The 15,924-nt window shown below is 48.4% G+C and overlaps 1 protein-coding gene and 1 long non-coding RNA gene across 2 annotated transcripts in view; one reads left to right on the forward strand and one right to left on the reverse strand.

The window, feature by feature from the left end:
* The window catches only part of LOC119977138, a 250,482-nt gene that overhangs the window by 221,151 nt on the left and 13,407 nt on the right, over positions 1-15,924 (reverse strand). The window contains exon 2 of the long non-coding RNA XR_005463125.1: positions 1,640-1,695. This is a non-coding gene — a long non-coding RNA (uncharacterized LOC119977138). The remainder of the gene's footprint in view (positions 1-1,639; positions 1,696-15,924) is intronic.
* Positions 1-15,924, forward strand: part of arhgap20 (Rho GTPase activating protein 20) — a 144,930-nt gene that overhangs the window by 12,898 nt on the left and 116,108 nt on the right. The window contains exon 2 of the mRNA XM_038817771.1: positions 10,575-10,660. Within this exon, the coding sequence (XP_038673699.1) occupies positions 10,575-10,660 (86 nt within the window). The remainder of the gene's footprint in view (positions 1-10,574; positions 10,661-15,924) is intronic.

Here is a 15,924-nt window from a genome sequence, read left to right on the forward strand (position 1 = left end):
AATTTACCAACCGAAAAATTTCCCATTTATCCCATTATCCCCATTTTTTTCTTCTGTTAGGTAACCAATCCTCAATCAATATTACCCCTGCACCATGAGCTCTTGTGCAGTAATCTTTTATTTATTTATTTATTTATTTAAAATATAAATTTAGAGTGCTCAATTCATTTTTGCCAATTAATGGGCAATTTAGTGTGGCCAAATCACCTACCCTGCACATCTTTGGGTTGTGGGGGCAAAACCCATGCAAACACGGGGAGAATGTGTAAACTCCACACGGACAGTGACCCAGAGCTGGGATCGAGCCTGGGACCTCCATGCCGTGAGGCAGCAGTGCTAACCACTGAACCACCATGCTGCCCTGTAGTAATCTTTTATGCAGCACATTTTTGAATGCCTTTTGGAAATCCAAATAAACTCGTTGATGGTTCTTTAACGACCCTGCTTATTTCATCCTCAAATTATTTCCCTTTCATAAAACCATGTCACTCTATAGTATTAAGATTTTCAAAACAATGGATTCCAGCATTTTCTCAATGACCAATGTTGGGCTAACTGGCCTGTAGATTCCTGCTTTCTTGTGTCCCCTTTCATGAATAGCGGTGTTGTGTTTGCGGTTTTACAATCTACCAGGACCTTTTGAGAATCTCTGGAATTGTGCAAGGTTACAATCAATCCATTGAGCTGGGAGAGGTTGCATAGATAGGGAAGGGCAAAGCCATTAAGGAATATCCATACAAGAATGGGAATTTTAAATCTGAGACAATGGGGCACCTACTCCTGATGTAAATCCACAATTGCAGGAGCGGTAGATGACTGTGATGTATGCTGTTATTATTCCAATTCTCACCTGGCTGATTTCCCATCACCCTTTCTATATAAAATTCCTCATTCATAACCTTCTGCATGACTGGCGGTACTCAGATGCACAGGGCAAAAGTCAACATGCAGACAAACTTAATGCATGTAGTTGTTCTTGTTAGAGCATGAGTTTTATGGCAGGTCAGTTTGACATTTGCTTCACCCAAATAACAATCATTTTAGTTAGGACCTCAACATGTGAGTCAGTGGGCTATTCAACTGCAGGGGGCATTGCAGCCAAATTCAATCCTTTCCTCAACTGACATCGACACATGGACAATTGAGGTAATTGTATCATCAGTAACAACGCTGGCCAAATTTTTCTCACCTAATTCAAAAGCAGAGAGGCCAACTGGAGCATCCCTAACTGCACAGAATTGTTTATGCTTCAGGAATAATTAATTGACCATGAAGAACCTTGACATGACTCTGAGGTTGCGAAAGAATGCAAATTCTTCTCTTTTAAAATGACACTGGCAGAAATTAATTAAGTAGGTACAGATCAGGAATCAAACCTGATATCTCTCTCTAGTCAAGAAGAAATCTCTCCACCTTACCTGGCAATCATAACTATTGCCAGCCCAAGTATGTGAGAAAGTGGGTTCCATCAACAAAAATCAGACATATAATGAAAATATCAGACTAAAATATGATAAGTTCTACATATGCATTGACTGAGCATGGTGATTTCAACACAATGATTATACTAGCAACAATCAATGATATACCTACTTTGGAAGTAGAGGCTACTTAATTGGTACAGACAAAAGAAGTTTACCATATAGAAGAATATTTAGCCTGTAGTGACGGTGCTGGTTCTTTGTTGGACTCATTCTGGAAAATGAAAACGAGACCACATTACACATAAGTTGCACAATGGCTGGCCATAACCTACATAAATATTAAACTATATCAGCAAATCTGTAAGAATTTAAACATATTTGTTGAATAAACTATTTTGTTTTAATATTATTGTTAAATAAAAATCTCAGTGTGGGTTCCTATAACTATGGATGTAAAGCAATAACAAATATAGCTCAGCACTGCCTGCCATTGCTTTGATTCTCAATGGCCCAACAAGTTGCAACATCACACTGGTAATCTTTCATTGTTAAGAAGGTGTTTTAATTATAGGTGAACATTTGCTGCTTGGTATTTGTCTAATAATTGACCCACGAGACAATTATTTTTTTAATTCTGGTATATTTGAATGTTAAGTAGTATGATTTATGTTTTTTAAAAGACCGTGAAAATCTGTTAAGTCTGTCAGTTTCTTTTTAATGATTTGGATAGAACAGTAGATATATAATCACTAGTAAATTGAACTTTGTAGTAGTTATCATGTTTGAAAAGTCTTTTGATAATTAAATTCATTAAGCATCCTGCCTCGTGTAACTGGAGTTGTGATTAAATGCTGTTGCATGGCCTCTCTAAGCTTCGGGAGGGAATATCCCAACCATCTGTAAATTTAAACTGTTTAGAATACTTGTAAAATGCCCCACAACCCACTTTAGTCAGCAGCCTCATGGTAAGTGTTATGACCTGCCTGCTTACCACTGGCTGGGGACTAATGGCAATCCCACAATCCTTTGGGAGTATGAGCTTCTCCAATGAAGGGGGCGGAGAAATCATTAGCAGATTCCCTACATAAATAAAGCTGGCCAGTTTGAAACCAGCTAGTGAGGCCCCTCGGTATATAGACCGGCCGCCTGGGAGCGATGCTCATTTGTACAGCAGACACATGCAGGCAAGTTCTTGGTTAATAAAGCCTAAGTTCACTCACTCTCATCACCTTGCAGTCAATTATGGTACATCAATTTATTAACCAAAGACATCACTATGGAAGCCGCTCTAAAGCCTGATAAACTGGAATGTGACGCATGAGCAGTAGAAGCTAAGGAAATCTTCTCCCACTGGCTCTGCTGTTTTGAGGCCTACCTCGACTCCTTCGAAGCGCCTCTCTCCGATGCCCTCAAGCTGCGCATCCTCCACGGCCAGGTGAGCCACCGAATATCGGGTATTATTCAGGACGCGGCCACGTATGAAGCGGTGGTCGTGATCCTAAAGAGACAGTTCGTGAAGCCCTTGGACGAAGTGTTCGCACAGCACCTTCTCACTACCTGCCGTCAACGCGCCGGGGAATCGCTGGACGAACACCTAGAGAACCTGGCACTACTCGCCTGCAACTGCAAGGCCGTGACGGCCGATAAGCACATGAAACTGATGATCCGGGACACCTACTTAGCTGGGGTCCGGTCTAACTACATCCGGCAGCGGCTGCTGGAAAACGGGGCCACTGACCTACAGGACATGGTAAAACTAGCCACCTCGTTGAAAGTGGTCTACCAGAGCCTCCGTGTGTTCCCGGCTGGCCCAGCGAACCCCTCGTGGACACGGCCGTCATCAGACCCGACTAAGTCTCAGGCCTGTGCCGCGCGGCTGCCCGTGCAGCCCGGGGGACCGTCGTGCTACTTCTGTGGGCAGGGCCAACACCCCCGGCAACGTTGCCGAGCCCGCACCGCGACATGCAGCGACTGCGGCAAAAAGGGACATTTTGTTAGAGTCTGTCTGGCCCGATCCAAAGCCCCAAAATCGGAAGCTCACCAGGCCCGATCCACGGACTCACAGGCCCACAGACCTCACAAGGTGGCTGCATGCCTGCCGGTACCGCCCCCTCCAGATGCGTCACCCGCCTCGTGCAGCTCGTGGGGGGGTGCCATCTTTAACTCCGCCCGACACAAGCGGCTGATGGGGGCAACCATCTTCGACTCAGCCCGACACGTGGGGGCCGCCATCTTGTGACCGCGATACCTCCGATCACGCAGACTACCCATAGCTCGGCGCAGTAACCCTCGACCAGTCGCGGCCAAAGCATCTGAAGAATTCGATGATGGCCGTCCGGGTCAATGGGCACGAGATCCCCTGTCTTTTCGACTCTGGGAGCACAGAGAGCTTCGTCCACCCGACACGGTAAGGCGCATCCCAGACAATCTCCCTTGCCTCCGGATCCCATTCGGTACAGATCTGGGGGTACTGTGTCGTGAACCTCGCAGTACAGGACGCTGAGTACGCCCAATTTAAACTGTATGTCCTCCCTCACCTCTGCGCACCCCTACTGCTTGGACTCGATTTCCAATTGCAGTCACCGAAGCCTGACGCTAAAGTTCGGCGAACCCCTACCCCCCCCCCCTCCCCCCTCACTGTATAGAGCCTCGCGACCCTTAAGGTCCCCCCCCCATCGCTTTGCTCTTTGCGAACCTCACCCCCGACTGTAAGTCCGTCGCCACCAGGAGTAGGCGGTACAGTTCACAAAGACATGATTTTTATCAAGTCAGAGGTCCAGCGACTCTTGAGGGAGGGGATCATCAAGGCTAGCAACAGCCCCTGGAGAGCACAAGTGGTGGTCGTCATGACCGGGGAAAAGAATCGGATGGTTGTGGACTACAGCCAGACCATTAACCGGTTCACGCAACTTGATGCGTACCCCCTCACCCGCATAGCGAAGACGGTCAACCAGATCGCACAGTACCGGGTGTTCTCCATGGTCGATCCGAAGTCTGCCTACGATCAGCTCGCGATCCGCCCGAAAGAGTGCCACTACACTGCTTTTCAAGCAGCCGGCCGACTCTTCCACTTCCTCAGGGTCCCTTTCGGCGTCAGTCACGGGGTCTCGGTTTTTCAAAGAACGATGGACCGAATGGTGGACCAGTACGGGTTGCGGGCTACATACCCCTACTTGGACAATGTTACCATCTGCGGCTATGATCAGCAGGACCACGACGCCAACCTTCAGAGGTTCCTCCAGGCCGCCCAATCCCTCAACCTCACATATAACAATGAGAAGTGCGTTTTCCGCACTACCTGGCTAGCCATCCTCGGCTATTTCGTGGAAAACGGGGTTCTAGGGCCCAACCCCGACCGCATGCGCCCCCTCATCAAACGTCCATTTCCCCGCAGCCCCAAGGCCCTCAAACGCTGCCTGGGGTTATTCTCCTATTATGCCCAGTGTGTCCCCAACGATGCGGACAAAGCCCGTCCACTTATCAAAGCCACGATATTTCCCTTGCCGGCTGAGGCCCGCTCGGCCTTCAGCCGCATCAAGGCAGGTATTGCCAAAGCCGCGATGCACATGGTGGACAAGTCCACCCTTTTCAGGTAGAGAGCGATACGTCAGACGTCGCCCTGGCCGCCACCCTCAACCAGGCGGGCAGGCCAGTAGCCGCCTTTTCTAGAACCCTCCACGCCTCCGAGATTCGACACTCCGCTGTTGAGAAGGAAGCACAAGCTATTGTGGAAGCTGTGAGGCACTGGAGGCACTACCTAGCCAGTAGGAGGTTCCCTCGTCACCAACCAACGGTCGGTAGTCTTCATGTTTGACTATGCACAACGAGGCAAAATAAAAAATGACAAAATCTTGAGGTGGAGGATCGAGCTCTCCACCTATACTTACGATATCACGTATCGTCCTGGGAAGCTCAATGAGCCCTCAGATGCTCTGTCCTGCAGCACGTGCGCCAGCACACAAGATGACCGACTTCGGGCCATCCATAATGACCTCTGTCACCCAGGGGTCACCCAGCTCATCCACTTTATTAAGGCCCGCAACCTGCCCTACTCCACCGAGGAGGTCAGGGCCATGACCAGGGACTGCCAGGTCTGCGCGGAGTGCAAACCGCCCTTCTACCGGCCAGACAAGGCACACCTGGTAAAGGCCTCCTGGCCCTTTCAGCGCCTCAGTATCGACTTCAAAGGGCCCTTCCCTTCCACCAACCGTAACGTATACTTCCTGACCGTCATTGACGAGTAGTCCCGCTTCCCCTTCGCTACCCCGTGTCCCGACATAACCTCGGCCACCGTTATAAAGGCACTGCACAGCATCTTCACCCTGTTTGGTTTCCCTGCATACGTCTTCCCTGCATACGTCCACAGTGACCGGGGCACCTCTTTCATGAGCGTTGAGGTGCATCAGTACCTGCTCAGTAAGGACATCGCCTCGAGCAGGACTACGAGCTACGACCCGCAGGGAAATGGACAGGTGGAGAGGGAGAATGCGACAGTATGGAAGGCTGTCCTTCTTGCCCTTTTGGTCGAGAAGTCTCCAGATTCCCCGCTGGCAGGGGGTCCTCCCCGACGCGCTCCACTCCATTGATCGCTCCTCTGCGCAGTCACTAACGAGATCCCTCACGACCGTTTATTTGTCTTCCCAAGGAAGTCCATCTCCAGGGTCTCTCTTTCATCCTGGCTGACGATTCCGGGACCTGTCCTTCTCCGGAAACATACGAGGAGCCATAAGACCAACCCCCTGGTCGAGAGGGTCCAGCTGCTGCACGCCAACCCCCAACATGCCTACGCCGCACATCAAGACGGACAGCAAGATACGGCCTCCCTCCTGGTCCTGGTGCCCGCTGGGTCCCAGGCCAATGCGCCCCCCCCCCCCCCCCCCCCCCAGGGCTCCTGTACTGTCCCGAGCCTACACAGCCGCCATCCACCACCCCCTGCCTACCGCCGCCCCACAACTGTCACCGACACACCGGACCGAAGCTCCAGACAACACGCTCTCCGAGTCAACAACTGCAACGCCCGTACCTGGCACACCGCCAGAGCTGAGGAGGTCCAAAAGAACAGTCCAGCCTCCAGACAGACTGAACATATGATCCCACTTCACCCCCGCTGGACTTCAGTTTTTTAACAGGGGGTGAATGTATTCACCATAGTATAAGCTGTTTGTGTAGCACTGTGGCCCAATGGTAATGTGATCTTCTCACAGGTATTGTACTGGAACCTGGTGGGCTCCGCCTCTGGCTCCACCCGCCCTTGGACGGTATATGGGGCGGCGCTCATTTGTACAGCAGACACAGACAGGCAAGTTCTTGGTTAATAAAGCCTCAGTTCACTTGATGCGGCCATCAATTCACACAAAATCAGGAGTAGAAGTAAACTGTGGCTTTAATCAACTAGAACAGTGCCTGCCTACGACTTGTCTGCTAGTGGGAGCCGCTACAGGGTGACTGCTCTTTATACCTCCCCTCAAGGGGTGGAGTCAGGGGCAGAGCCCACAGGCCCCAGCATGCTACATTATAGGCAGTACCATACAATGGTCCATAGATGGAGCCCACGTGGGCAAAAGCGTAATACAGATAATCATATGGTGAATTGTTATAGCAATATATTCAGCACGGCACTCAATCTCATTGTCTTGCAGTGAATTAATGGTACCTTAGTAAATAAATGTTATTTCTTTCTCTGGCGACGAGACTGAAAGTGGATAGCTGTCTATGCTGCTGAAGCCACCTCCCTGGATTTTTATGTTGGATATCAGTTGGAAGTTGTTTTTCAGTTACATCATGCCTCTGTATGGATGTTTGGATATTTTTGATGCTGCGCTAGAAAGTTGGAACCAGTACGCATAATGGATGCATTACTATTTCCGGGCAAACAACATCACCAAAAACGAGCTCCAGGTGGTCATATTGCTCACCGCCTGCGGCCCGCATACGTTTGGGGTGATTAGGAGCCTTACGTACCCAGCTGCGCTGGAAACCAAGGCGTTTGATGAACTTGTGAACTTAGTGGGGCAACATTTTAACCCAATCCCGTCCACGATAGTCCAGCGTTACTGGTTAAATACCGCAGGAGGACCCCAAGAGAATCCCTTGCAGAGTTTCTATCCAGGCTACGCAGGATTGCGGAGTACTGTGACTATGGTGAGACCTTGTCAGAAATGTTACGCGACCGTTTGGTTTGCGGTATTAACAATGCGGCCACCCAGAGAAAGTTGTTAGCTGAGCCAACATTGACTTAACAACAGGCCATTCAAATAGTATTGTCCCGAGAGAGCGCAGAACGAGGAGTGCAGGAGTTACAGGGAATGGAGGTGCACGCCTTGGGGCACAACCTCTTCCGTCCAAAAGCGTCTCCCCACATCCCTGCGGTACCTTGGGCGAGGCGACGTCCGGATTGACGCTGGTGGCCGTTGGACATTTCTCCCCAAAGGGAGCCTTCTCCAGAACCAATGGATGAGGACTTGTGGGTGCCGACCCTGTCGCGGACGCCGGTCCTGGAGGCGCCAGAGGCGCCGACGTTCTGACAGAAACTGGGGCCAGCCCAGGGACCTTGCCTTCCATTTGGATGAATCTGCGGCGACTACTCCCGAGGACGTGGAGACGGAGGACGACTGCCTGCAGGTGCATTGTGTGGTAGCTCCCCGTGTGGCCCGCATTAAGGTGACAGTACGGGTCAATGGTCACCCGCTTGAGATGGGAGTTCCACACTGGCGCAGTGGTCTCCGTGATCGGCCAGAGGACATTCGACCGCATCAAGCAGGGTATGCAGACCCTTACATTGACCGACACACAGGCCAGGTTGGCCACCTACATGGGGGAACCATTGGACATTGCAGGAACTCCGATGACCCCTGTTGTTTTTGGACACCAGGAGGGGTGTTTCCCACTTATCGTGGTGCGCGGCCACAGGCCCAGCCAGTTGAGTCGGGACTGGTTGCGCCATTTGCAGCTGCAGTGGCAGCACATCCTCCAAACAGGTTCTGGAGGGTTGACGGAGGTGCTAGGACGGTACCGAGATGTATTCCGGCCCGGTTTGGGGAAAATAAAAGGGGCCGTAGCCCGTATCCAAGTCGAACCAGGAGCCACGCCGCGCTATTTCCGGGCGTGCCCGGTGCCTTACACCTGGCTTGAGAAGGTAGAAGGGGAGCTCATTCATTTGGAGACCTTTGGTATTATCAGGCCCGTTCATTTCACTAACTGGGCAGCACCAATTGTACCTGTAATGAAACCAGATGCCACAGTTCGCTTGTGCGGCGACTATAAACTTAGTGAATACGGCTTCCCAGCCCGCCGATATCCAATGCCTCGCATAGAGGATCTCTATGCGAAGCTTGCAGGTGGACTCTCGTTCACAAAATTAGATATGAGTCACTCCTACCTACAGGTTGGAGCTGGACCCTGCCTCCCGGCCATATGTAACTATCAATACACACTGGGGCCTGTATGAATATACACGGTTACCCTTTGGGGTATCCTCTGCCTGCACTATATTTTTCAACGCGTCATGGAGGGCATCTTGAGAGGTGTACCGCGTGTCGCTGTCTACTTACACAACGTTTCGATTGCGGAGACGTCTGAGCAGGAACATTTGGAAAATTTGGAGGCTGTCCTTAGACATTTGAGGCTGGAGTCCGTTTACGTCGCACAAAGTGCATCTTTCAGGCGAAGGAAGTAGTCTACCTGGGTTATCGGGTGAACCGTGAAGGTTTGCACCCCGCCGCAGAGAAGGTGTGCGTAATTCAACAGGCCCCCGCCCCAACTGACATTTCGCATCTTCATTCTTTTCTCGGCCTCGTAAACTATTACGGGAAGTTCTCCCCAATCTGGCAACTACGCTGGCCCCAGTGCACCTTCTGCTAAAGAAGAATCACACCTGGGTTTGGGGTCAGCCACAAGAAACCGCTTTCCGGCGGATAAAACAACAATTGTCGTCGTCTGGGTTACTAACCCACTATGATCCTGGAGAGCCTTTGCTCATCACATGTGATGCATCCCCGTAGGATATTGGGGCCGTCCTGTCCCACAAGATGGAGAACGGGCCAAGCGGCCGTTAGCTTTCACCTCCCGCACATTGACTGCACAGAAAAGTACGCGTAGATCGAGAAGGAGGACCTGGCGATGGTCTTTGCGGTGAAATGCAGCTTTTAGTTAGAAATCCGACAGATTACTGTGCACCAGATTTAATTAGCCAGGACAACAGATGTTTCATGTAGCAGTCTCCTTCCACACCTGCTGTTTTATAATTTCTTGTTCGCCTCCCTGTAGTTGCTCATCACATCATACTTAATCGACAAGCAAATATTCTCACTTTCTCCCTTCAAAATGCATAAATCTACACATCAGAGAGAGGCCATTTGGTCCATAATGCCCCATGTCAGCAATTTGCCGAGTTATCCAATTGGTCCCATTATCTTGCTTTTCCCCCATAGCCTACACATACATTTTTCCTTTTCAAGTACATAGCTGGTTTTATATGGTTTTCTATCATGTTCTCTTTCCATTTCAGAATCAGGCCAGCCAACTAATGACCAAACTGTGATCATGTTATGCTGGCTCTAAACGTGTAGATTTGAATACAAGGCATCCATCTGATTAGGAGGCCATTTTCAATTTTAACATTGACATAACTTCATAATTTATCATAAAGGAAAGTATTATTTTGTCTTTGGAAATAGCGGAGTGTTGACATTTCTAGTGTTTTTTTCATGCCATTCTATGCTGACTGAATGACCAGGTCTTGTGAAGTGTAATTAACTACAGTGGCCCTGCATTCGGACTGTCACATGAAGCTATCACAATCTATTTTCAATGGTGTAGAGATTTCAAAGACAGCATTTTAAAAATTTGATGCCTCTTTTTTTTTATCCCATTCTCCATTGGGTTCTTTGGAATGTTATTATTTGTGTAATGGGCCTTGAACAACTCCCTGCCAGTCTGGATCTTGAGTTTAAAAACTAGCAAAACTTCCTAATCTGACACCATCAGGTACTGGTGTTATAACTAAGTCCATAAATCTCCGAGGCCTGGTGTTGTTAGAATTGTTAATGCTAATTAGGTGCAAACTGTAATAGGTTTCCTAGTTTAAAAATCTAGTTTGTGGAAAAATAGATACAGTTGACCTGCATGAATCTTTATCTTTTTTTTATGCAGATAATGAAGAGTCTAGCCCAGAGACGCCAGTCGGCACCCTCTTTGGTGATAAGCAAAGCACTTAACAAGTCCAGAACACTATCCAGGTAAATCAAATCAATTTCCACACCTGCTATTTTGTAATTTCTTGTTCGCCTCCCTGTAGTTGCTCTTCATTCCTTGGCTGGAGGAAGTGAGTTCAACTCTTGCTCCCAGGCAGATTAATTAATTCATGATGGGTTGTTGGGAACTGTTTCCAAAAAGTAACTGGATAAATAACTGAAGGAAAAAGTGGTGCAGGGAATTGGGGACTAACTGGATTGTTGTTTGGAGGGGCTGGTATAGATCCAATTGGCAGAATGGCCTCCTTCTGTATTGTACTATTTATGATTATTCGGCTCTTCCTTCGAGGAAGATGGGAGTTTTCCACGTGGAGATTCTCATGACAGAATTTTTAAGCATAACACAGCATCAATATAACAAGAGCAGCACGGTAGCACAGTGGTTAGCATGGTTGCTTCACAGTGCCAGGGTCACTGTCTGTGCAAAGTCGGCACATGCTCCCCGTGTCTGCGTGGGTTTCCTCTGGGTACCTGGTTTCCTCTGGGTGCCTAGTTTCCTCCCACAGTCCAAATATGTACAGGTTACATTTTGTCCATGCTAAATTACCCTTAGTGCCCCAAAAAGGTTAGGTGGGGTTACTGGGTTACTGGGATAGGGTGGAGGTGTGGGGTGCTCTTTCCAAGGGCCAGTACAGACTTGATGGGCTGAATGGCCTCCTTCTGCATTGTAAATTATATGATTCTATAACCACTTAGCTACTGGACCGCAGCTTAGGTCTGCATTAAAATGATAGGTTATATCCAATTTAAAAAAAAAACATTTGGAGTACCCAATTGAGAGGCAATTTCGCGTGGCCAATCCACCTACCCTACACATCTTTTTTTGGGTTGTAGGGGTGAGACCCACGCAGACACTGGGAGAACGTGCAAACTCCTCACGGACAGTGACCCGGGGCTGGGATCGAACCCGGGTCCTCAGCATCGTGGGGCAGCAGTGCTAACCACTGAGCCACCGTGCAGTCCAAGATTATACGAAAAAAGTATACATTTTCACTTCATGATGTGATGTGTGCTGACGTTGAGGTGAGGCCACTGGTAAAGCCACAAACACACATCCAGGTTGAAATTAAACCTAGTGAGGATCATGGGTACAACAGGAGCCTGTTAGACATGAAAAATAAGTAGGGGAAAAAAATGACACGTTGACATACAGAGTTTATAAAGTTGTAATTTCCAGGACACGTGAAGCAACAAAGTATCTTGTGGTTATGTCCTGCCTGTAGAGTCACCCGTAATGCTGTGTTGAGCTCTTCAATGGAAAAGAATCACAGCCCACTACATTTCCGACAGGCCTAGAGATCTTTGTATATGAAATCTCTTTGGGAGTAACATGTTCACAAGCACCATACATTTTCACAATCTAGTACGAAAAGTACTTCTGGGTAAATATGAAAATTGTAATAACTCAATGTTTCCTTGAAAGCAGCTTATTGCTTCAGGAGAACTGCACTGAGAGGGCATATTTCAAATGAAACTAATAAAGGCTACCGTGTGTAATTGTGTTGGAAGCAGATATTCCTTTGGAAATGACAAGACACAGGTGGTTGTTACTGACAAATAATTAAACCATTAGATTTGGGTATGTGACTTCCCTCGTAGACAGAAAACTTTCAATCTGTTTAATGTTTGGTATTGTCAATCAGCCCTGCAACCTCACATTATAAAGATTAAAATTGTCTACAAACCTGTGTGCCCAACAGGCAAAGTAGGCCAAGGCCAACAGCGCGGGTTCAATTCCCATAACAGCCTCCCCGAACAGCCGGAAAGTGGCGACTAGGGGCTTTTCACAGTAACTTCATTTGAAGCCTACTTGTGACAATAAGCGATTTTCATTTCATTTCATTTTTCAGTCATTCAGGTTGGTGTGATACATAAGAACATAAGAACTAGGAGCAGGAGTAGGCCATCTGGCCCCTCGAGCCTGCTCCGCCATTCAATGAGATCATGGCTGATCTTTTGTGGACTTTACCTTAAAAACATTTAATGAAGGAGCCTCAACTGCTTCACTGGGCAATGAATTCACAGATTCACAACCCTTTGGGTGAAGAAGTACCTCCTAAACTCAGTCCTATATCTACTTCCCCTTATTTTGAGGCTATGTCCCCTAGTTCTGCTTTCACCCGCCAGTGGAAACAACCTGCCCGCATCTATCCTATCTATTCCCTTCATAATTTTAAATGTTTCTATAAGAATGTATCAGTCTCTCCCTGTCAGTGTGCAGCACCTCCATTGGCTAGTCTTCAGCTGTGCTTCGTCATGGTGACGCTCCCAGAGAGGTGAAGACTAAGGGAGTAAACCCTGACACAGAAAAATCTGGAGTGAATCCCAAAGGCGGACTTGTCTTTCCAGCAACTCCTGCAACTAAACCGGTGTCAAATGTAGAGCTTTGTATTGTTTTGGACTAAATTTGGGGGGGGGGGGGGGGGGGGGGGGGGTCAGGGGCACTGACATTCGGGCTGCCCAGGGTCCCCATAAACATTTGCTCGGGCCCTGGAGGAGTTCAAAGAAAATGCATGGGCAAGGTATAGGCTTTGCTGTAAGGAACTCACTGCTGTCTGATAGAACACTCTCGACAAATGGTTCAAAATGGCCTCTCAACTCAAACATGGCTTGTTAACATCCTGAGTAACTTTGATCCAACGTGGTGTTCCTCCAGAAGCAAAAGATAAGAGGAGTTTGACACGTTATCAGCAAGTGTCTCTATACTTTTCAGAATAAACCATGCCACAAGGTATCCTGGAGAAATCCAAGATCAGGCCATTGACACCAACTGGATCTGATTATCACGAGACACAACTCTCTGAATAGCATTGTCAACACATGCAGCTTACTCAGACCTTACTGTGATGCAGGTTACTCCCTGGTGTGAACGAGAGTTTGGATGCAACTCTTCAAAGCAGAAATGCCATTCTCGTATCAGTGTCAGCCACACTGCCTACCTAGATACAAACCAACAGTTCCTTGACTCTAATGGACAGGTGCTGACAGCATTCCCACACCTGACTGCTGAAGCAAAATGGAACATATTTCAAGATGCCATCTCCAATATCCCACGTCTACTCTTGCAAACAGCGTTGTGTTCTGGCACTGACACTTGTTGGCATTGTTTTCTCTTTGCTGTCATATACAGGTCATCTACAGGGAGTGTCTATTTACAGACCAGAACTAATGGAAAGCTGATCAACCTTGCTTACCTGAGGTCCAAGGTGCACAAAGCTCTCTTCAGGGAGTTGCTTTATGCTGACAATGCCACACTAGCATTCCATACTGACGAACACCTTCATGGCAATGGGCAGACTCTCATGTTTGTAAAGAGTTTGCTTTGAACATCAGCATAACAAATGTCATGGTCCAGAACATTCCCATACTGCCATCTATCAGCAGCTCACATTGTATAAGGGGCCTCCTTAGGGAACTGGAGGTTGTTGATAGCTTCACATAGCCCAGCTCCACAATCATCAGCAATCTGTCATTTGCAGCTGACGTCAACACTGGGTACTGAAGTTCAAACTGAGTGAGAGTGTGGAACAACAGAAACCTAACTGAGAACAGCACACTGAGTCTACCAAGCCTGAATCCTCGGGGCACTCCTTTACTGTGGCGACACCTGGACAACACATTACTAGGCAGGAGGAAAGGCTGAACAGTTTCCACTTTCACTGTCTCAGCTGTATCCACCCTCCACATCCCTTGGCAAGAAGGTCACCAACTCTGCAGTCCTGGAGCGTGTTCATTCCATTGACGCATATTCATTGGCACGCCAATGTTTCTGTTGGCTAAACCGTGCTGGTCGGATAGATGATGGCCACATACCTTTCGTATGATGAACTGGCCACTGGGCATTCATTCCTCCACGACGAGGACACTTGCAAGCGAGAAATGGGGTGTGATTCACCCAATTGGGAACAAATCCCATAGCAAGCACATTTAGCTGGAGGTTTCCTGGCGCACGCATTGCTGAAAAACATATGACTAGTCAACGCAGCTCACATTGTATAAGGGGCCTCCTTAGGGAACATGCGGCTGAAGTCGCACAGACCCGTTTTGTACAGTGCGGAGCTCTGCTCGCTGGACCTGCCCAGTGTAGCGAGAGGTCAAAAACGATGTCCGATCTCTTAAGGCCCCCAAAGCGACCTCTGGCAGCCCATGTCAGCTGGCAAAGCAACCTGGGTACATTGGCAGTGCCAGGCTAGCATCCAGGCAGCATTGCCAACTGGCATGGGCACCACCCTGCTCAATGGGCATGCAGCTAGGGGCTTCTGATCCCCTGGGATACCCCCATGAGTGCCCTTTCATTTGGTTCCCATTTGTGGGGACCAGTGCTGAACAGCACTCGCCTGAGGTCTCCGAGGCGAAGGGGATGAATCCCAAAGACTCGGGTACCTCTGGGAATCTGCACATGAGAGTGAGACTAGCTGTCTTGCATTGGATCTTGCGAGGCGTTGCGAGCCTGGTAGATCCTGGAGGCGGGGTCTCCTGGTTTTTATCAGAATGCTGCGCTGCACGGTGCACCTTCTCCGGCGCAGCTTGGCTATTGGATCGCACGCATGAAGTTGGTGGACATTGATACTACAACTGCGTGACAGTAGCTGACTGTTTGGAAGGGCGTTGGAAGAGACTAGCCAAAACAAAAAGCTCAGCCGATTGAAGAGGGCCTAGAGAAAATGGGGGAGCCAGTGAATCTCTCACCTTCTCCATGTGTAGTGTTAATGAGGTCAGTCAATAAGAGGGTCATTTCGGAGTCTTCTTCCCCACTGTCACCATACTCCTAAATGACCCTCTTATTGACTGACCTCATTAAGACTACACCCTGTATGCTTCATCCAATGCCAATGCTTATGTACTTACAATGTATATCTTTTGTTGCCCTATTATGTATTTTCTTATATTTTCTTGAATTTTGTTTAATTCCCTTTTCTTCCATGTACTGAATGATCAGTTAAGCTGCTTGCAGAAAAATACTTTTCACTGTACCTCGGTACACGTGACAATAAACAAATCCAATCCAATCCCATTACCGCGTTTATTGCAGAGGAAGACGGAGACTGTTACACCAGAGGTCGGGCTCCTGAGCCACACTAGGCAAAGCTTAACGCAGAGTTGGCCACTCCATGGCACAAACCATCATCACTGAGATGTCACTATGTTACAACATACCTGTGTCAATGGGCAGGATATATTACTAAAGAAAATTGGATCCAGCCACGTACAACATCACATTGCATTTTATTTCTCAATTTGTGTTGTTG

Source organism: Scyliorhinus canicula, chromosome 14, assembly GCF_902713615.1.
Source record: "Scyliorhinus canicula chromosome 14, sScyCan1.1, whole genome shotgun sequence".
Lineage (NCBI taxonomy): Eukaryota > Metazoa > Chordata > Chondrichthyes > Carcharhiniformes > Scyliorhinidae > Scyliorhinus > Scyliorhinus canicula.